Source organism: Daktulosphaira vitifoliae, unplaced genomic scaffold (genome assembly GCF_025091365.1).
Source record: "Daktulosphaira vitifoliae isolate Bord-2020 unplaced genomic scaffold, ASM2509136v1 Scaffold_4, whole genome shotgun sequence".
Taxonomy (NCBI): domain Eukaryota; kingdom Metazoa; phylum Arthropoda; class Insecta; order Hemiptera; family Phylloxeridae; genus Daktulosphaira; species Daktulosphaira vitifoliae.
In genome coordinates, this window is record NW_026099575.1 from 26,722,880 (window position 1) to 26,746,158 (window position 23,279).

General features: G+C 33.6%; 2 protein-coding genes across 2 annotated transcripts in view; both read right to left on the bottom strand.

Moving 5' to 3' along the window:
* Positions 1-23,279, bottom strand: part of LOC126904067 (uncharacterized) — a 140,832-nt gene that overhangs the window by 43,276 nt on the left and 74,277 nt on the right. The gene's annotated exons all lie outside the window — the stretch shown is intronic.
* Positions 52-17,346, bottom strand: LOC126904068 (homeobox protein unc-4-like). Its single transcript, XM_050682717.1, has 4 exons — positions 16,638-17,346; positions 3,383-3,570; positions 2,402-2,663; positions 52-1,537 (listed from the first exon to the last, which is right to left on the bottom strand). The coding sequence occupies exons 1-4, from the start codon at positions 17,119-17,121 to the stop codon at positions 972-974; spliced, it is 1,500 nt and encodes a 499-aa protein (XP_050538674.1). The 5' UTR covers positions 17,122-17,346; the 3' UTR covers positions 52-971.

A 23,279-nucleotide genomic window follows, 5' to 3' on the forward strand; every position in this document is an offset into this window, starting at 1 on the left:
ACCAAAGGAAATGATAAAGATAATTAAAAAAATACATTTTTTCTTCAAATTATTATTCAACGTTGTCGTCGTTTTACGTTTAATTCAATTTTAATACAATCGTATACATTTTACATTATTATTTTTTTTATAATATTTTAATTATTTATTCATACACAATATATTATATATGACGATGCCTTAATTATAAAAACGTTTGTTTCGCGTTATATTTTTTAATTAATAAATGAATTAAAAGTCATTATAAGAAAAAACATACTGCGGTGTGTTACAAAAGTAATATAATTAATATATTATAATGGGTACCTAATAACTATGGGAAGATGGTCGGCGGTAAGGATGATGATGATTATGATGATGATGATGACGACGATATAGTCTTCTTAATATGTATTATTAAAATATAATTCAACAACAACTGGGACGTTTGTTGAAAAAACAAGGGGACTGTCAGTACACGTTACAATCAAAAACTATTCGACTTAACGCCAACATTACGATTATTGCACTCGTATATTTTATCAAATATGATTTATTCAATATTAGTACAAATAGTATCATCCGACATTTATTCTTCGGTGCTCTCAATAAATACTAATAATTTACAATAGTTGTTATGTACACATAATTTATATATTAATGACAATTTTTACAAAATTTTATTTGACTAGAATTAATTATTATTCGACGCTAAATGTTTGTAGTGAAATGTTTTTGAAGAAAACGTCGAGCAAAGTTATTTTTTATTCCGCCCAAGTCGATTTATACACGTGATATGTTTTCACAGTGTTCTCTACACACTGAACATAATTAAATGAACAAGTACTTCGTTTATAATTTTTTGGCGAGTACTTTTGAAAGGTATTTTTTTCACAACGGAATAGGAACCTATACATCAACGAAAGTGACAGAGAGAGAGAGAGAGAGAGAGAGAGTTACAATTTTCAACGTACAAACCAAAAATGGAAATTTCATAGTTTAGTGTTGTTGTTGACGTTATTGTTGTTATTGTTGTTTTGAATAAAAGTGGTTTGAGAGGCGGCGGTCAGACTGAACGGTCTGTTGCCGCCGGCCAACAGTGACTCGATGCTAAATGGATTGAGGCGACGGACCTTGTCGGCGGACGCTGTGGCCGCAGTGGTCAAATTCAACAAGGGCGAAGATTCGTCGTCATTAGGCGGCGGTGGCCGAGGAATGTAACGGCGGTGTCTACTGTAAAGCTCGTCGTCTGAACTACAGCTGTCATCTCGGCATGCTGCAGCGGCCACCGCGGCCGCGGCCGCTCGAGCATACGGCGGTAGGCCTTCGTCCTCGTCATCGTCTTCATCGTCGTCATCGTCGTCATCAAACGTCGTGCTAGCACTGCGCCTAAGTAGTCTCCGATGGTGATCCTCTTCGCCGACGACATCAATCTCTTCATCTCTGCTAGTCTGACCGCTACAACAGCTCGATGAGTCTTGTAACGACAAATCCATTCCGGCGTTGGATGATCCTCCTCCAATTCCGCAATCCAAGAGACCTTGTTTTTTGGCAGCATCTGCACAGATAAATAACGTCAATATGGTTTTTATTGATTTTGCGTAAAATTTATGTAAGAAATTTTATGTTCGCGATAACGTTAGAAGCGTTAAAATATCAGTCTGTTTTTTACATAATCGATACGGTAGACTTTCGATGGTATATTCTGTTATCACTCGACTAGTCGGAGCTTAAGGAGGTTTTAGTTTAGTTATTGTCGTAACGATTTCTTAGTGAATTTTATATACGTATTTTCTCACGAGAGATACAATTACATACTTCCTGGCGGACAGAATGATGGCAAACAAATTGTATTTAACGACCTAAAAAAACCCGACGACAATCTTTCGATTTGTTTTTTGATTGGCTCTCTTTTAGATAAATAATATATCACGTTATGTGTAAAAATTTCAACTGCCGAATCGAATTCGAATAATAGAAGAAAACAATCCTATTGTTAGCGCGAAAAATGTTATTGAAACACGGTTTTTAATAAAATCTCTTATTGCCGGCGACTAGTACATATAATTTGATCGTCGTATGAAATGCCATACGCGAATAAATGCAATCATAATTTAAAGAAAAAAAAAGTAGTATTAATATTGAAAGTATCGTTAGGTACACAGCCGTCAGACAGAAGTGGCGATAATTGCACTATTATACCAATGAAATAACCGAACCGTTCGGTTCTTGTCACGACTGTTTCACAAGACTAATCTAAATCATTTTATAATTGTACGTCTTTAAATCTATCTAATTTGCTAATTGTAAATGAAGCCAATGGCGTAACAAATATTTCATCCATAACAAGCGTTCAGCACGAATATAACATTGGACATCACTCTAGACTAGTGTAACTACAGTTATTAAATGCCACACTTACTATTGGCTTGTTGCGACTCCCATTCTTTGCGCAACGTTTCCAAGTCGACATGTACGCCCTTAGCTGCCAATTTTCTCTGCTGTCTTTCGAGGCTCTTTAGCAATTTCTTTTGTCTGCGCTCCCTTTCCTTGCGCCTCAGTTCGTCTGCGGGTATCGGTTCTCCGGAGCACGTAACCGGGTGAGCGTTGTGCGCCGGTCGACCGGGTCCTTTTTTGGTGTGTTCCTTTTTCCTCCACTTGGCCCTTCGATTTTGGAACCATACCTGCACATAAGACACAAAACATATTGTTGTTATTTCGTCGTGGGAGATTGTTTATAGACAACTAAAGCGTACAAAGTGTTGAGTTTTAATAGGAGACGCGAGCACTATCTTTGAATACAGTTTTATGTGTCCATTCAATTGTGCAGAATCATTCCGGCGGAAAATAAATTTATATCGCCGCTTTGTATGCAGCGAATAGATGCTAGCGGAAAATAACGTTTAAATTTTTTAATATTACAGGAAGATAAAATTAAAAAAATAAACCACCCGGTCTGTCGCCGCAGAACATTATACACGTATATAGATGTGGTTTATCGTCTATTTCGCGCTTCCAGCGTTGGAAACCAGAACGTATTGCACCCCAGGGACTTGTCGCGCAATACGAACTCGGATATGACGGGCGGCGGACAACATGGTGGTGCAGATTATTTAACCATATACTGCACACGAACCATTTGTGTGTTTTCAACCCTCGCGATAAAAAAAAGAAAAGCCCAACAAAAGACAACCCCAAACGCAAAGCGTTCATTGCGAGAAATGAAAGCGGCTCTAAATCAAAGCTGTCTAGAGCTGGCGGCGAAGAGGAGCTATGCTCGAGGGAGCTTACATATATATTATGTAATATAAAAAGTATAAAAAGCCAATTCTCCCTTCGCCAATAATAACAGCCGCTGTACCGCATTACATGTAACGCGCGACAATCGATTTAATGTACTTACGGCCACTCTGGACTCCTTGAGGTCTAACCGCAAAGCTAGGGCTTCCCTCATGAACACGTCTGGGTAATGACTGGCCAGGAAAGCTCTTTCCAGCTCCTCCAGCTGCCACGTGTTGAAATTCGTTCTAGACCTTCGCCGCTTGTTTGCCAAGTCTTCAGAACTACCTGCTGCACTGTCACCATCAATGCCTAAGACAATAAAAGTAATTTTTACAATTAAACAAAATAAATAATAGCAAATATCGAACTTGATCGAAACTCATATTTAGTGGCAAATAAATAAAACAATTTTTAGACCTAAAACTGTATTTTAGTTAAGTATGCATGACGTTTCGCGTGAGTACTTCAACCGAATAAAAGTGCACGAATATTGAATATTAATAAATACGGAAATTGAAATTTATTATTTTCTGTATTGTGTTATTTTCTTCGGTCTGGAAAATAATACTTTATGTCACGGTTTATTTCGTAAAACGGTTATGTCTGACAGTGATATGCATGAAAATGTCGGTTGTAGTGTTTCCAACGAAACCTTCGACCTATCATACGGGGAAGTTTGCAAAGCACAAATATACTGGAAATTCGAAGGATATCTAAACATATGCACTAACGCCTTAGAGCCAGTAAACTTTTCGATTAGAGCCAGTCGAAAAGCGAATTTTGGCAAAAGTTAGCTTTGAGGGGTGTTCGAAATGCAAGCGACGTTGTTCGCTTCTGGAGAATTGAAACATAAGTTTGTGTTTTGTTTACGAGCCGAAAAACTACCGGCCGCGATAAAACTCTTCATACATTTGATCTGATAGATAGGCCCGCCGGGATATTGTAGCAGTTATCATGTATGACATTACACGATGGCCCGAAAAAGTCGGCACGAAGGGAAGGCAACGAGTTAAAACAATTTCGCATATGTGTCGTAAATCACGAGCAGCCTCGACGCGCGAGAATATTGGCCGAAGCAAACAGCTGCTGTGCAAGTAAACGATATTTTATATATTATCTATTGCAGTGCGCCAACACAGAGCTGATCGTATACAGATACCAAAGGGGCGCGTGTATACGGTTTTCGAACTAAGACTGCGGGCTTTATTGTCTCTCAGACAGCCGTAAATCACGGAAATATGGAAAAACATAAAGAGACGACCGCCGACTAGATAGTATTATTATAATAAAATTTGGCGGTTTGTGCTTTTGCGAAGAGAAAAATTAATTTTCACGCACAATGGCCGCCCAAAAACGTCTCAGTATGACAACGTTAAACGGCCAAGTATATTATCATCAGAGTCCAATTGTTTTTATGGTATACGATACCATTCTCGACGTTATGGCGTCGCTTCGCTAAATTATTTTTCATACATCGCCATATCTCGTTGGATTTATCTAATAAAGCCAATCTCAAATATTATCGTGTTATTTTCTCTACTGTTTCCGAGCGCATTAGATATTCCAGTCGATTAAAAAGCAAGCCCACCCGATATCTAAGAGCGTCAACTTGATCGTTAGCCAACTATTATACTGAGCTGTTAAAAAAAAAAAACGATTTTCGCTTGAGAAAATTCTTGAACAACAACAAACTGTAATTTATTAATTGGCCGCGTTTAAATAAATAATAATTGGACTTTTTATAGACCCAAAAGTATTCGGGGCTGTGTAATAATTTTTTACGGCTTGGTTAAAACTGACCATAAAAGCGGTAGAGCATTAACACGACTGGGATTTTCCTCGGCTTGGAATCAATGGCGATGCAACGAGGTGAGAACGTTATTATCGTTATCAATGCGAGATAGACGACCGCGATACGAGAAAATAATAACGCAATAAACATGTAACCTGTACCCGTTTTGAGATTGGGTGGACCATACGACTACCGTGTCAAACGCATAACAGTATTCGTTAAAATTGAATTAACGATACTCTCACGACAGGCGCATCGCTTTCTCTCTCTCTCCTGATAGTATAAATACCTTTTAAAATAACATAAGTAACGACAAACGACCATAATAAACAACAGCAATAGAAATATAATGGCAATAACAACAATAGTAATAACAGTACAACTCGAGTTGAAACCATAAATTATACGCTATGCTGTCTGCAATTATATTAGTATTAATCGGCGACAGGTGGGAAACAAAACGTTCGTATCTATCTGACCGTATGCAAAAAAAAAAAATAAGGACTGTCTGTTTCTTGAAAAAATTATTTGAAAGCGGCAAACGAAAGGTGTTTGGATTAGGTTGAATGATGTCGGCAGGGGGTCGACTTTAATGGACTCGATGAGACACCAGTCACCACCACTGTTGTCAGCACGCACAATAATAAAAATGTTTGTTACTCGTGTCTAACTTTACCCACATATTCATTGACGCTAAAAAAACGTTTATGTCTTGAACGTGCGAAAATATTTCTCACGGAAATTCGATTCGACCATTTATCCTAAGTATTATTATCGTCTCAATTAAGGTCTCTTATCCGATATTCTACACTGTTGTGTTCATCGACTTGTCTCTCGATAGCTTTTATACCCAAGTATAAGTTTATCCGTGTAACATAAAGTACGTCAAACATTAGAGTGTCGCCATTGTTATGCAGCGTGTGAAAATGAGTAAACAACCAAAGTTTACTTATGAGTTTCTTCCAAGTCGACCTTTCACGAGGGCCAATGTAGGAGTTTCTACAGTTTCTAATTAAGCCAACTTTGTTATATATTGTTTGATAGATGACGACGGTTCGGAGTAGTTCTAATTTAGGTAATTATACGTCTAAGTGAAAAGACATCTCACGGAAAACAACACACTAAACATAGTTAATCAAATTTCCCGTTATTATAAAAACTATCATTGAACAAACTTTAATTTTTATTTTCTGTGAACCTTCGCGGATACTGTTTATATTTTACTCAAAGTTAAGTTTATCAAGTCTCAATCCACTGGAAGTCATCACTCACATTTTGTTACTTTAATTGTCTTATAAATGCAAAATACGTACCGGCGAAATAGTTCATACTACAGTACCATTGATTGTTCGCAGATTGGCACAATTAATTTTTACAATCTCTTAGGGGCTGATAATTCCTTTTAAATATTAAAAAACAACATTTCACGTCCTTGAATGTAAAATGCAAAGTCATTAAACGTCATTGTGTTATATATCGTTTACAAGGAACTATTATCGTCTAATAACAGTCATTATTAAAAAGCGATTAAATACAAAGACTTTATTGATACATGACAGGAGCGCGTATGGTTTGTAGTAATTTATATCGATGTAATTTCTTGGGGGACGGAAGTAGTTAAAAAGCCTATCTGAACAATCGCCTAATAAGGGTATAGCGAGAAAACCGTTTAACTCGATCCCAGAGAAGTAACATAATAACTTTTCTATGGGATATAAATCAACACGTTGGCATCATAATTTTACCACAGCAGTGGTATGAAATCGAGGTCTCCATCTCACCAAAAACCTACCTCTTCTATACCTAACACTGGTGAAATCCAGGTGCCCCTCCCCGGTCGGTTTCAGACGTTTTTGAGAGGCCGCCTCGCAACAGAGTAATAATAATAATAATAATAATAATTGTATAATTTAGTGTGTCCGACCCGAATTTTGGCTTCTTCCATCGGCCACCTGTGACTGACAGTCATCTCCTTTAAAAACCCGAGAAATATCATAATAATAACGATCGTTACCGGTCGCATATATTCCAACGAAAAAAAAAGAGTCGTTAATTCGGCTACACAAACAGCAGAGGGGCTAGTGGGTGTTAACTACGTGTGTATACTTATGTATATACAATGTTACGGAGAGGAAACGCCTGTGCAAAGGAGCGTGATTTGAATTGTAATTTCCTGTAAATAAACCACCGCCGGGTCGCCCTTTTTCTTTACACGACCCTCTTTACATTCACAAGCCGAAAATATATTTTTTCAATACCGTTTTCACGACATTGTACAGTAGTCTCGGGGAGTACTCTCGGACGAGGGGGGGGGGCAAAACTCTGGGGCCCATAAGCTCAAAGGGCTCATCACAAATTTTACTAGCTTATCATGATTAGTGACGTTTAGTTTTTCTGTTTTTCTTTGCTCATGTGTATTTTTTCACCAAAATTATAGACTTATGAAGCAATTGCTCTGAAGTGTATTAAGTCTTAATAAACAAGTCAATAAAAAAGGAAATACTGTTAAAAAGTTAGTGGGTTTCAAAAAATTTCACAAAGCGACAGTCATTTATTTATTTATTTGACGGCAATCGGCAAAAGAAAAATACAAGTAGAATACTTAATAATAGATTTAAAATTTAACATTTAATTTTAACAAATAACAATTTTTAACAAATCATATGTTTGATTTAATACAAATGAGTTTATTAAATGTTAACAACTTAATGTGTTGAGAATGTCAGATAGTTACCGTTTCTGACTGTTTTATAACGAAGTTGCCAAAATAACTTCATTTGACTATTAATTTCGTTTAAAGCAATAACTTGTTTAATATAAACCTCATCCAATATTTTTTTCGAATTAGAAGTTCTCGTTCTTTGACTCGTATAATTTATTATTATTATGAACACCATACATAATTATTTATGGGAAATTATATTCATTTTAAATTATGTGTTTTCACCAAAATGTAAATTTTAACATTAATTCACCGCTTGGGTTATCATTGAGTAGTTCTATCAAATTAAAAAATGTTAAATTTATTTTTTATAAAGAAACTATTATATTTAACAATAATTTTTTCTATTTTATCATATCAAAATAATAGAATAATGCGTCCTTTGATAACCTAAATAAAGAGGATAAGCACCATTGTGTTTACCATAATTAATTACAACTTGAGTAATGTTGGAAGAACATCTAAATAGTTTTTACATGATTTAATGTAAAAATCAATAAGGTCGTAAATAACTCAATTAAAACCTTAACAAATTGTTAAATTGTAATAATTTAACGTGTATTTTTTTAATCCCTATATTGTCTAACCTAACGTTTATAACCTTATGTAAATTGTTTTTTGATAAACTAAGACTTTACTTTAATTTAATATTTAAAGTAATGAAATGATTGAATTTAATTCTATACTATTCTAATGTAGCCGTTTGATATTGTCTTAATTAAATTTTTCTCAAAACTCATTAACCATTGTGTAAAGATAACAAAATTAAACAAGTAAAATAAAACAGTGTTTTTAAAAATACAGTTTGTCTAACTATCATTATAGTTATATAAATATGCAGACGTTTTTTTAAAATATTGTTCTTTTTATTATTTATTTCAATAATAATAATTTTGGAAGTGCTACATAAAAAAAATAACAAATAAAAATAATTTAAGTATCAACAACTATAAGCTATAAAATATTCTAAATCATTTACCTAAAATGAGGTGAATTGCAGTAATTTTCTTAATTTATTCAACTTACACATAAAATTAAAAATAGATTTTCATGTTAAGGGAAATCAACAACTATATCGTTACCATCTCTTGATTTCAATAAAACTCCAGCATAACTATTTGATTTTTTATATATTTTTTTATGTCCATGTTGCAATTTATCTTTACATAGGTCATTTACAACATTCTTATTAAAAGCAATTCAACCACATTTATTTCAATTTGAAACTATTGTATTACATTTAAAATTTATGTCTAATATCAAAATAAGGTAAGTAATGAGGAACTTATATGCTTCTAAATGATTAATATTTATTTATCAGGACTTTTTACTACGGAAATAATAGATGAATATGACTTAGAAAATAAACAACTTTTAGGAGAATTTACATTTTAAAGTGTTCTACTTTTCAGCTAATGAAATAAATATTATAACACCGAATCAGAAAATATTGTACATAACTTTAAAATATATATTTTTTAATTAACAATTAATCATAATTTAATGGCGTTTTTAATAAATGTATAACATTTTCAGTTTCGTCGATGTATTGAGATGATCGTATGATAATATTTTCAAATGAAGTAGGATTTTGGATCGTAGAATTTATTTTTAACCAAACGCTAATTAAATCAACTCTTTGGGACATGTTTCGATCATCACGATTCCCATTCCTTAAAAATTTAGTTTAATTATAACTTCATTTTTGTTGAACCACTCAAATATAACATTTGACAGTACAGAGAAACACAATTTTCTTGAAGTGTTACAGTTTTCTTTTATGTTGCAGTTCACATAATTTAGCGGTATACGGTGTAAATATTTTAAGTTAAAATGAGTTCTTGTCAATTAAAACGATATGAAAAAAGTTAATAGTATTTTTATGCTCGACTAGACGTTCCACGTTAATTTAGCACCAAAAGCGTAATATTCGTAATTATTAACAATTATATGTTCTAATAATAACGCGGTGGAGTGAGAGATACTGTTGTAATAATTAACTATCAACACGGTGCGGGAATGCGCGATAACCTCATCGATAAAAATTTGGATTTCAATAATTTTACAGAGTTCAGTAGTGCGATATTACATCCGAGTAATCAATTAGGCTCATGTTGAACATGCTGCCAACTGTGATAACCTGCGAATTTTTGTTTTAATTGAAACGAGCCGACATTATGATTCCGTGGTAAACACGGTACAATAATTAACTGATTGAAAGTAGAAAGAATACTAGAGACTTGTTATCAAACTTGAGTCTACACTTGGGTTCATAAATTAGTATTATACATGATATTCTGTTTTTCTACTTGTCGAGCATAAATGTTTACCTTTTTGCTTACATTCAGACTGTAATATATAACGTTTCATAACCTTCGGCTTCTTGGAATCTTTTAATACTTCTTGCAAGTTGCCGCTCGTATAGATAACATTTTTTTAATTGATAAACTAGCAATAAAACCAATAACTTATGATCAGTCTGAGGGAGTGTTTCTTTGTATTCCCAATCAATCAGCATGAATCACCTCGTACACATATTGATATTGCCCAGTAATTATACATAAATTATTCCAAAGTAGAAAAAATCAAGAACTCGCATGAAAGAACAATACGAAATTCTCAGAAATTCTTTTACGATTCTATTTTTTTTAACCATTGAACTTTGTTAAGTTGAAAATACGATCCACTGAATCACCGTTGACTTTCGACTAGCTCGATTTAGCTTGAAATAGGACGCATAAAAAACGTGAGTGCAGACGGTATTTATAACCTTAGTTTTCACTGTAATTGAATAATAGTTATTACATCCGACGATAATGAAATGAATCGTGTATTTAAAACGATGTTTACGGAACACATGGAAACCAGTTAAAGGTATAGACAAACTAATTAACTAGATTGGCATTCCATAAGTACCAATACGAATATTGAATCTCGAGTAGTAGTCATAGACGTTAGCTGTTGTGTACTTGATTTTTCGAAAATTACTTTCAATCGTAACAGTGGAAATAAAACAAGTAAGGTACCAGGTGACCCAGGTGGGTATGCCTCGGTGACCCCGAGGTCTTTTCTTTCAATATAAACCACGTGATTCAAACGTATAATTATATTAGTGTATAAATATTTTATAACTGGAAGACGTTGCGGCGCAGATAGGCGGACGTTTTTCGCTCCTCTTAGCCTATTTCTGACAACGTTATTACCGTGTTTTTTATAAGCCGACAACTCGACTTACCCACGTACACACACACACAGTTAGGACGGGCGCAGCGTAAAAAATTCAATACAATCTACAGAACACCCAGAGGGGGTCCCAGAAAGTATAAATCATCCCGTACTAGATCGTTCACCCGGCATACCTATCTAATGCTGTGATATTATTATTTACCCTGTCGCATCACATACGTCGTTTCATATAACGTTATTACTCTTGTTTTTTTTCTTCCTAAAAACAGCAACGGTGTTTGTGTATCGCATTCGTCACCGTCGGATGTCGAGAGAAGACAACACGACGTGTGTTCACGTGCAGCATCCCAACAATTCGACGTCTCTGGTTTTAGTAGACAGTTGGATTTTCGAGTGGATAACACTGGTGGCAGTTTTTTAAGAAAATTAATTTTACGCGCCGCAAAAACCAAATTATCATCGATGATTATCGTCAACCATCTGCGCGACACGCTCAGAAAACTATAAAAAAAACGGCTAAGCAAGTGACATTTTGCATAGCCGACAGCAGTCTCTCTANATTTTACGCGCCGCAAAAACCAAATTATCATCGATGATTATCGTCAACCATCTGCGCGACACGCTCAGAAAACTATAAAAAAACGGCGGTGGCGTCTAAGCAAGTGACATTTTGCATAGCCGACAGCAGTCTCTCTAGTGTTCAACTTGTCCAAAACCAGAAGATTATATTGAACTGGACGGGCAACGCTAACGTCGACCAATAATGACTGGTTATCATTTGCTTGAACTCGACCACATTCGACTGGTTAACTCGGTTTGGCTGTTATTGAATTACACAACCGTCACATTATACACACACCTCCTACCGTATGGCCATCCTTCGAAAACGTGACTCGTGCCCGCCACGCGTTTGTCCACCACAGACATCAGACCAAAAACCGATTGGACCGTCATCGACTTTCATCAAAAGGCATATCTGTACGTGACCGCAGTGAGCAGCTCTAATGACGACCGTAATGTATTGTGTTCCGAAGTGTACACGTCTCAAGTGCGACGGACATCAATAGCCATTTTGGCCCAACGCTGACGGCCAAAAGACGTGTGTGGCTGTGATTGCATTTCGACGTGACGCTTAATTTCGCTCGGACGTAACAGCAACACGACTTTTTTATGTTATGGCGTTTTTTCAACAAGTCCGAACTTTAGAAATCAAGGCGAACAATACAAATCGATTGACGCGCTCCACTTACAATTCAAACGCGTTTACCACAAAAATGTCAACTTTTGGATGACACATTTTTTTTGCCGACAATTAGGACGCTTCTGTTTGGAGTTGTGATCCGATCGGTGTTCGGTGTAAATTGTTTTATTTAATCTGTGTGGACGTTAGAAACGACTCGTTCTACTGAGTAAACGATTTTTAATTAAACATACTTTACACAACGTAATTGCAACTTGTTAATATCGATTAGATTACAACAGTGACTCAGACGTAATATTTTTATTAACAACTTTTTACGGGTATGATTATTCTCCTGACACACATAGCGACTGTGAGCATTCCACAATGTGTGACACCAAGCTGATTTACGACCGCGGGTCGTTATGGTCATAATTCATACACGGCAGTGTACCGTGAATTAAAACGCTAATTAATTGTATTCTAAAATCGTTTTTTACGCTGAGCGTTACTCGGTGATAGGTGTGTTAGCAGTTGATTCCTAATCAATTCGTTAAACACAGACGTTGTGAACATCACCGCCTCGGTTCATTACGAGCCTCATTAATCATGTATTTAATAACTGTGGGTGCTGCGACTTTTCTCGGAACGCGCAATCTGTGCAATTATGTGTTATCATATTGAAATATAAAAATCAACGCGCCAATTACACTAGTCGAGGTATTAGGCGTATAAACGGAAGCGACACTCGCTGTTAATCGTTTTCTCACAACAACAGCAATAAAATGACAATGACAATTTCAATCACGTGATGTGATTGTTATGATGCGCACCGCCGGCACTCTCAATATTCCTTGTCGTTGTATTGATGTGCACTGTAATTTCTAATCTCCTTTGATCGTTTGCCGACGCGTTAGATGCATCACATTTTTTATAACATGTCCTCCTTTAGGTACATGTGCATTTATCTGGACGATATACACGAGTCAATCACATTCGTGCAATTAACACACTCGGATATATCCACTCGCGGAGTCTATTAATGTTATCTCTGCGCAGAATTACTAATCAAAAGAACAACAACAAAATAATAGCAAAAAAATATATGTATTTACACAATTAAAAAATTAATTTCGCGTAAATTGATAAAAATCTTTAATCGTTATTAATTTTGCGAAATTTCCTTGTAGCGTTTCACATACAAACAGGTTATTGTTGTTTTTGAAACTCAATTTCGTTATTACATCATATTATGAAACAATATGTCGTATTGCCCAAATGAAATAACTTAATTAAAAATTTTTTTTGCCGACACATGTTTTACTGTTATATTTTATCTGATTGCTGAAACTAAAGTTGCGGTAATACTGCTATTTAATTTATATTTGAATGTTTTTTTTTTTTTACAAACTCATTTCGTTTGAAATGGCTCTGAGATGTAATTATGATAATCAATTAAAAAAAGACTATTTAAACTCTATTTAATAAATTATTAATGAACATTATCAATCATAATGGCATAATCAACACATTTCAACACATAAATTTAATAATATTATTTTTACATCGAGAATTGTCTTTTTGAAAACTGAATGTCAAGCGACTTTGCACTTAAAATCCTCATCTCGTTTTTTGACCCTATCCCTTGTATTTGGTACCAATTGTGACATGTTTAAACTGTAGGGTATAAGGTCATAAAAATGTTTTTGTGTTCTCTTAATACACTGTACCCTCGAGAACGATTGTACGACAAATTATAAAACAGAATCGATATTCGATTATTATTGCTCTTTAAGTCTGCTAAGTTTCATTTGTTATAAAATTGCCAATGTAGCGGCAACATACATTTGCATGTTTTAAATAAAACTACCCAAGTGTTTTATTACATTGACGTTATGGATTTATTGAACACTACCCGCGAGTAGTTCACATATTGTTAAATATGAGAATTTTAACTGTAGTAATAATAATACAATGTTTTGTACGGCTATATATTCAAAAGGTCAGAAATTTAATCATTTGAATTAACCACTCGAGTCTCTGTGAGCAATTCCAACTTAATAATACATCCAAAACTTACTACCGGTCTTAAAAAAACTAAACGCCGATAATATTTTCATACTTGCACATTATTCCAAATTATTTATTGAAAACAATATGCGGTTAACGTATAATTTACTTATTTTCNATTTATTGAAAACAATATGCGGTTAATGTATAATTTACTTATTTTTGTGTTTATATCAAACAAATTACCAGTTCCTGCAGCTAGTCGGCTGTTTTTTATAGGTTGCCTATCAAGATAATTGCCGAATGTTTTACTATTATCCCTAGTGTATTGAGGAAATTATCCATAATACATTTATACTATTAAAGCGGAATATTAATAGGTCCAGTCCATTTCGTAGTCTATAATGAGCCCCAGGAGGTCTTCAAAATAAACACGACCGTGTGCTTCTGTTATTGGAAATCAATTTGAACGGCAAACAAGAAGCAATATTTCTATTATATATAATCGGATTATATATTCATGATAACTGTTATATACAAATAATTATCATTTCTATTTTATATGACTGATCAACAAACAAGATAAAAATAGTACAAAGCTGCGTTTTCATCGGAATTGTTCTCCATAAAATTAACTCAATATTTGCACGCAAACTAATATTTTGCTAACGAAATTGTTGTGTAGGTTAAATAAAAACCCTCGTGAATAGTCCTAGTACAATATTTTTTAATTTAATTTCAAATGAGAGTTCGGTTTCAATTTTTTTAAACTACTTTAGCTTACATTTTTAAAAATACTTTTAAATTTTCACATAGTGCGCGAAAAATTCAAGGGAAAATGTGATAAAAAATGTATATTTGTGTACAAAATTTGGTCCTTTATGTCCAAAATACACTACTTGTGTNCAATTTTTTTAAACTACTTTAGCTTACATTTTTAAAAATACTTTTAAATTTTCACATAGTGCGCGAAAAATTCAAGGGAAAATTTGGAAAAAATGTGATAAAAAATGTATATTTGTGTACAAAATTTGGTCCTTTATGTCCAAAATACACTACTTGTGATTAAAATTAACTTCTATATTATAAGCATATAAGTTTATAGTTAGTTAAAATTGAAGTATAAAAACATAATTATTTTTAATTTTTAATTGAATGTTATATTGTATTTTTTTTATAATTCCTAATTAACGTTGAAAAAAAATTTGGTCTGTCCTTGTTAAACTCAGTTTAAAACATTTACTGTTTAATATTTATTTTAGGTTGTAATCGTCGATTTTTTTCGTTATTAAAATTAATTAGCTGCCATTAGGTAATTAACTAAATTATTCATTGAAAAAAATTATATACATAAGTATATGGTTAATGATATACTCGTTATAATTTATGTAGTATTCAATAATTAATTACATATATATCTATAAATCATCTCGTTACCGCATTTTAAATGTTTTTTTCGACTTAAAGTAGTTGTATACTATATTCATAAAATAATGATAAGTGAATATAAAAAATCAATTTAATTTGAAACCATCATTAAAAAAAATAATTGATATTACTTTGGATGTAGATAATCTACACATAATTAATATTTTTTAAAGCTTATATAAATCAAAAATTACAATTTAATTTTCATGTCGAAATTAATTATAATTTGTGGTTTAATAAATATTATCAAAAAACTTTGGACGTTAGCCTTGTTGTATGAACATAACTGGGCTTTAGAATATATTATTTTAATGTTATTTTGTTTATTTATTCTCTAACAAATAAATACAATTCAGCATCACGACTAAATTCACATTTAAAATATTACGACGGAAATATTTTTTCAATAGTGTTAGATTAAAATATTCAAAGTTATTGGAATATGTAAAAATTATTTGAAATGTCTCGCTAATTTTCAATATTTTCAAGTTTTTAACATGATAATCGCTTGTGTTACATTATGTTTTATTTGAAATTTGTTTTCGGTAAAATATAGACGTTAACACCGTTTAAATTTACATTAGTTTAACACTCTGAATAAATAGTAGTCATCAAATATTTAAAGCACAAAGTGAATTTTCATTTTTTAACATGTCCAAGTCATAATTCTAATCAATAAACATTAATAAAAGTTCATTATTTTATATGATCGCATAATCACGCAAACGGTACAACACAAAACTTGTTTCGTAGTCTTGCACGTAAATGTTAATAGTGTTTCAATTTTACACGTTTTAATATACACGAATAGCGTGTATCTCGTTAAAAAATTGTAATTACGCTTTTTATTAACACCCGTTGGCTAAAACGAATTAAGATTCTTAACCAACTCCAATTTTCGCGTGTTTCGGTAACGACTTAAATGCAATGAAATTTTATGAATTACGTTCATTGAAAAATTGTCGCGTGTTATACATTTTTAAGTCGCTCTTTTATTTTTTACGGACTTTAGATAATTCGTCGGAAAAGTTTGTCTAAAAATGCAATCGAGGGCCTACCTTTTTTCGGCGATCCACTTTCGGAAGCACTGTCGTCACTACAATGATTATTAGATAATCTCATGTGATGCTGCAAATTTTGTTGAGACTGTCGTCTTTTGTTCGCTTCGGCTTGAATGGTGACGCCATTGGATCCCGCGGAAGGCCTTTGGTGATGATGCTGATGATGTTGGTGTACGGAGGGCGGTAGATGTGCCCCGTTACTCCTGGCAGCTGCGGCTGCGGCGATTGCATACCTTTGAGCTGCAGCTTGTTCGACATGGTGCTGTTGGAGAAACGGCGAAAGGCCTGCCGCAAAACTCGCAGCCGTGGCCATACTGTGCGGAAATCGGGCGGCAAAGTGAGGGAATAACGGGTGCGGTGGCATTTGTACACCGGCCGCTGCGGCTTGCTGGCCACTGCCGTAACCGTTGGCTGCGGCCGCGGCCGCAGCAGCGTACAGCCTTAACGACGGCGACGGTTGTCCCGAGTCTAAAACCATCATAGTTGACACGAGCGCGTAACACTAATATGGCAAATTACCACCCGTACGACGCACACTACAAACTACAAATGCACTACACGTAACCGTAATAACGCGACCGAATGATTGTCATGTGGCGTACGAGCGCGCGGTACGGCATCAGCGCGGCTATTAAATATCGTTAACACCTATTTTTCGGGTGCTCCGCGCGAGCTCCGTTGGTTCCGCCCCACGAGCCCCGTACACCACATTCAACGCGCTCCTCGCCGCCACCACTTCCACCACTTGCACTACGGTAATACCGTTCACAATGACTCCCTCCACTTTCGAACGGTATCCCGGACGTCGGTGGCCAAATTGCCGGGTAATGATGGCGAGCGTATCCCTACCACTACGGCCGTTCATTGAATTGGCCGCCCGCCCAATCCGTCTACCGCGCACGCACGCCGCCAGTGGCCGCCGACGACCGGCACGCCCATTGCCAAAAGAGCAGCAACCGTCTCGACGTCACCTCCACGCTGGCCGAAGGGATGATAATAATTATCTTCAATTTGTACTTTTTAGTAAACGACCAAATAACTTGATAATAAAAACGTCGGCTGGAATAATTAATAACTGACGACAATGTATACGGGCTATTTGATCATATTACTATATAAATTAATTTTTTTTATTCGCGGTGTTATTAGACAGAAAAACTCGACTAAACCTATATGCATTTAGTGTAATTTAAAAATAACACTATTTTATAATAACAACTGAAGTTTACGTATATCGATAATTAAAAATTATTAATTGTGCAATGCTTGATCGAAAACATGATTTTACTAGAAATATAATAATTAAATCGACTCGTAACACAAATTTTTAAACGTTCAGAATGTATTATAGTATAACATAAAAAATATATAACAAGTATAAATATTGAATATCTATTAATTATGTCTCAAAATTATTAATATCTCTAAAATATAACTTTGCCGAAAATATTCTAAAATATTTATTGTAATGTCAGCTAATGAAATTAACAAATTTTTATCTTATATATACATATGAAAATAGTTACTATGCTAATTAATTCTTACTCGGCATTATAACGCGTAACTTGAAATTCTACTTTTCAATAACGCGACAGGGTATGGAATGGCGATCTTAATAAAAAGAAACAAAAATTATTCCACTTAAGACGACGTCTAATTTGTGAACGACCTCGGGCAAAGACAGCCGCAGTGGTTTACGGGCAATTTTTTTTTAATAATTCTTTAGACAGTAGGTAATTATTATTGTAATTTGTGTTAGGATTTGAGGAGTAGACCTCATTTGAACAGTTCCAAAAAAGTTTCACTCTTTAGCACGTTTTATTGAAGCGCCTTGTCCGACACGGATTAGTTCATCTATGGGATTTTTTGCGATTTTAATTAATACTAAATCGATTAATTTATTAGTTAGTACGATAAGAGTTTTTAAAATGCGCTTTATGAAATATCTATTATCTCATGGTTGAAAAAAATGTAATTATTTTTTTTTTTTTAAATGTATATAAATGCAAATCTGAAAAAGATGCTGCTTAATTTGTGCTTCTTATATTATGGTAAGTTACCAGATGCGATAGATCAACTAAACATTGAACACTATAATGTTAAATGTGAAAATTATTATAATAATTTCAGAATGTGTACAATATTCATCAACCAAAAAATTAGGATATGTTTTACATTAAAGTCTGCGTGAAGTAATATTTTTGGCGTGAGTATCAAGAAATCCATTATTAATTAAATAATAAATAAATTAATTGTAATTATTGGGCACTTGAATATTATAATTATTATGTCCGTAGACTATGTAAGGAATGCGTATGTTTTACGACAAGTTAATTTGTTGAATATTACTTAAAATGAACCCGTGTAATACATAAGGATTAATGTATGTAATTTAACCTTGTTGGGCTGAGCTGAATCTAAAACGTACTAATTCAGTAATTCGTGTGAAATACGAAATGATTATATTAACTGTAAAAGATTCAATCTAGTGATTTCCAGATAAATGATTCATTATACTGATTTACTGGTGTAATTGCCATTAGCAATGTTAATATTACACTTGTCGATAAAAATAGCGGCGCACTCGCAGGGAATATAAAAAATGAACACCAATTCGTTATACTATTATGAACAGTCATAAATTTCCATTTGAATGTAGTAATTTATTTATATTTGAGTCCGGCAAAGGCTTTGATACAACAATGTTATACGTGTATTTGTGCTACAAGTCCACAATTGGCCCGTTTTCGAGTGTTCGCGATTTATTTATTATATGTTTATGTACAAAGCAAATCGCGTAAACGGAGTAATAAATAAAAATATGTAGGACTGCGTCGTGTGTATTATTTATGCAGCCCGAGAGTCGGAGGGCTGGAAAAAAGCAATTTCATGCAAGCCAAAGTGTATACAATACATGTACGTCGCGGGCCTGTGTGTAGATGTTCGAGGAGAGGGGAGGACGGCGTGGGCATAAACTGTGTTTTGAAAGTTGCGGCGGGGCGGTAGGGGAGAGAGAAAGTTTAATGAGAACAAACTGCCTTTTGGGTATCTCCAACTCTAACCGTTCGCTTCTCTTCCTCTCGACAACCCCCAAAGCGGTGCATAGCAGCGGTTACGTGTTCTCAATTCTTAACGTGGTACAAAAAAATAAAAAAATACTCGCCATGGTGGTTGGTTTTTATTGCCTGGAGCACGGGACCGAGGAGAGCAAATAAATAAACTATATATGAAAAAATATTACCCACTTTATTCAATACCCGAGCTGGAAGCGCACGCAGATAACTCGACAGCCGAATGTTTTTTTTTTTTAATACTACAGATAAAAAAACGAAATTTATCCTGCAGTATAAACAATGATAATCGTTAAGTCTTCCGACTCTTTATTATTTGTAGTATTTACGTGGCAGTTTTTTTTTTTATCGTTGCAGTAATTATTTTTACATCGTTTATATTTTTGAAAATAAATAACGCGTTGAAATTCTGTAACATTTTTGTGAAATTATACACAAATTTTATTAGATTTTTCTGACTTTCAAATGATTATTGTTATTTTTCATATTTTAAAAATTACCAATACTTTAGTTTTTGTAAAATTATTTTATTGAAGCATCTCGTTAAAAACTACTACAATTTTGGTGTGCTCGTGACAATTGCATTACGTGTTTTCCAGTCAATTGTGAATTCATTTTGATAAGCTAATAAAAATTATTTTTTACTAAAATGATAAAAATATACATTTATAATTTAGTTAAAACCATAAAATGCTGAATCGTTATGAACAATAATGCATAACATAAATACTTAAAAGTGGTATTTTATATTTTTAAATAAAATTACCGAGAGGTAATATTATGTATTGCTGTGCTCTAACACCTTTGTGCGAGACAAAAAAACACTTTTGTCACCGTATATTTATTTGTATATTTTGTAATTTAAATTCGTATACCGAGTATATAATAATATTTATAAAAAACAGTAATGAAAACATCTTTACAAAAGAAGAAACTTAGCCAATTATAACGAGCTATAAAAATATTATTATGAGTTTTTTACTTTTTAAGTGCATAAATAAAACTTTAATGAAAACATACAATTGGTTACAAATAATTAACTTCCTCTCTTAGGAAACGCCATAAAAATGTAATGGCCTTTTTCAACCCCAATCGTCAAAGCCTCCTCCTGTCACCATTAATAATTATTATCACAGCACTGTTTTACTTTAATGATTTTTAATTTTATATTCAACGTAGAACGCAGTTTTAATTTCTTTCTCCTTAAAAACGAGCTACTTGTTTTGTCAAATAAATATTAAAGTATAGTTAAAATTATGGCCAAAGCAAAACCTTTTTAAGCCTCGCAATATTTTCACAATGATTTCGTACATTAATTTATTATTATTATGTTTTGAAAAAAGAATCTTTATAATTTGAAAAATCACGTTGTGCAATAAAAACTGTTAAGCCGATGCTTTGAGTATTCTTATTGAATTAAAAACAATTGAGTGGGTACACTTTAAGAGTCACTATATGATAATAGTATACAAATATCGTGTGGCAATATTGTCGGCGCAGCGCTCAAGGCGTACAATTCCACTTTTTTTCGATTTGAAGAGGTCAANTCCTCTCTTAGGAAACGCCATAAAAATGTAATGGCCTTTTTCAACCCCAATCGTCAAAGCCTCCTCCTGTCACCATTAATAATTATTATCACAGCACTGTTTTACTTTAATGATTTTTAATTTTATATTCAACGTAGAACGCAGTTTTAATTTCTTTCTCCTTAAAAACGAGCTACTTGTTTTGTCAAATAAATATTAAAGTATAGTTAAAATTATGGCCAAAGCAAAACCTTTTTAAGCCTCGCAATATTTTCACAATGATTTCGTACATTAATTTATTATTATTATGTTTTGAAAAAAGAATCTTTATAATTTGAAAAATCACGTTGTGCAATAAAAACTGTTAAGCCGATGCTTTGAGTATTCTTATTGAATTAAAAACAATTGAGTGGGTACACTTTAAGAGTCACTATATGATAATAGTATACAAATAACGTGTGGCAATATTGTCGGCGCAGCGCTCAAGGCGTACAATTCCACTTTTTTTCGATTTGAAGAGGTCAATTTTTTACAGATTAACCGACGCGTAGCTATTGTCAGCCCTTTTTAAAAAAACTCTTCTTCTTCACACTGTTTCCATCTGCATGTTCTTCGCGGGTCATTTGAGTACACATATTTAACTTTTATACATGTATTTTATGCTCTTTTTATTAAACACTAAAATATTTATTTACACGATTTTTCTTATTTTAAACTCATAGAGCCAAGCAAAATGGAAACGCACGTGCATGTATTGTAAGTATGGACAGGCACGTCAAAAATAAATACATTCCATTACATACTAAATTAAACATCCAATAAATGAAATGAACTACTTATAATTTATATGACTAATATATTTTAGGCGATTCGAGAATTTTTTGTGAGCCGCAATTAATCTTTTTCATTGTGATCCGATTGCACACAAAATACGTTTAAAATGTTTACACGATGTCCTAATATTTAGGTCTTAATTGGAAAATGAATTTATAACGAGTTATTGACAGCCGACGGGTATTTAAAAGATGTGACGTTCTTATAACTCCATTAAGTAGGTACTCGTTCGTCTTATACCGACGAGCTTCAGGGCAGTATTTACAGATAACTATTTAATAATATATATAAAGAATAGCTAATTGAGATAACGGATAATGTGTACTATTTTTCTTGCGTTAATGTATTCTTAAAAAAATATATAGCCGATTATTGTACGCTATTATTATTCAAATTAAAATTATGCCCAATTCGCTCTACATAGTCATTGTTTAAACAACTACCTATCGAGTAAAACGTTTAGTCTTAAATTATCCTAATAACCGGTACGGTATAAGCAAAAAACCTAATGATAAAATAGGTGCCCTGACTTCCGTCTTATTTGATCGTTGTGTTAATTTGTTTACGCACAACATACGGCTGAAGTACTTGAACGTTTAACGGAAGCTTCAAACTAATTTACTTATTATGATCTAAAGACGTGTATACTGAAAATAGTTCATTTTTACCGCGACATGTGGTCTTTGGGATCCAAATTAAAAGTAATACACGCCCATTTCAAAAAACGAATTATACTATTTAGTTGATCACGAAAAGTAAATAATTAAGTAATTTTTGTGATGAGAAACATTAGTGAGCTATGTGCGTAGGCGATAAGAATTTTTACGTTCTAAGATTATTCAAAATAATGCGCATAAATCGATGAAACGTAATTAATTTTGTGAAATATTCATCATAATCTCATTGTTCATAATATTTAGATATTGCAAGTACGCCGTAATATAAATTAGTCGTTATTAGAGTATTAAAGGTAATAAAATATCGCGCGTAAAAGATAATGTTTACAGAGTAATAAGAAAAAAAAAAAATTACTTATGGTCCATTCTGTTTTATAAGACATTATGTAGTATCCTCATAGACTAGCAGTATACCGAATGTCGTGTAAAACGAAATACAGTCGCGACAATTTTTCCCAGAGGTTATCTCTAAGGTTCGCATTTATCTTTCTGTTTACGGTACCAACCAGTACATTTTTTACAAATACACAC

Coding starts and splice junctions, on each gene's coding strand:
- LOC126904068 (XM_050682717.1), bottom strand. CDS start 17,121: ATGATGGTTTTAGACTCGGGACAACCGTCGCCGTCGTTAAGGCTGTAC. Junction 2,664..3,382: donor TCAAGGAGTCCAGAGTGGCC/GTAAGTACATTA, acceptor TCTTATGTGCAG/GTATGGTTCCAAAATCGAAG. Junction 1,538..2,401: donor GGAGTCGCAACAAGCCAATA/GTAAGTGTGGCA, acceptor TTATCTGTGCAG/ATGCTGCCAAAAAACAAGGT.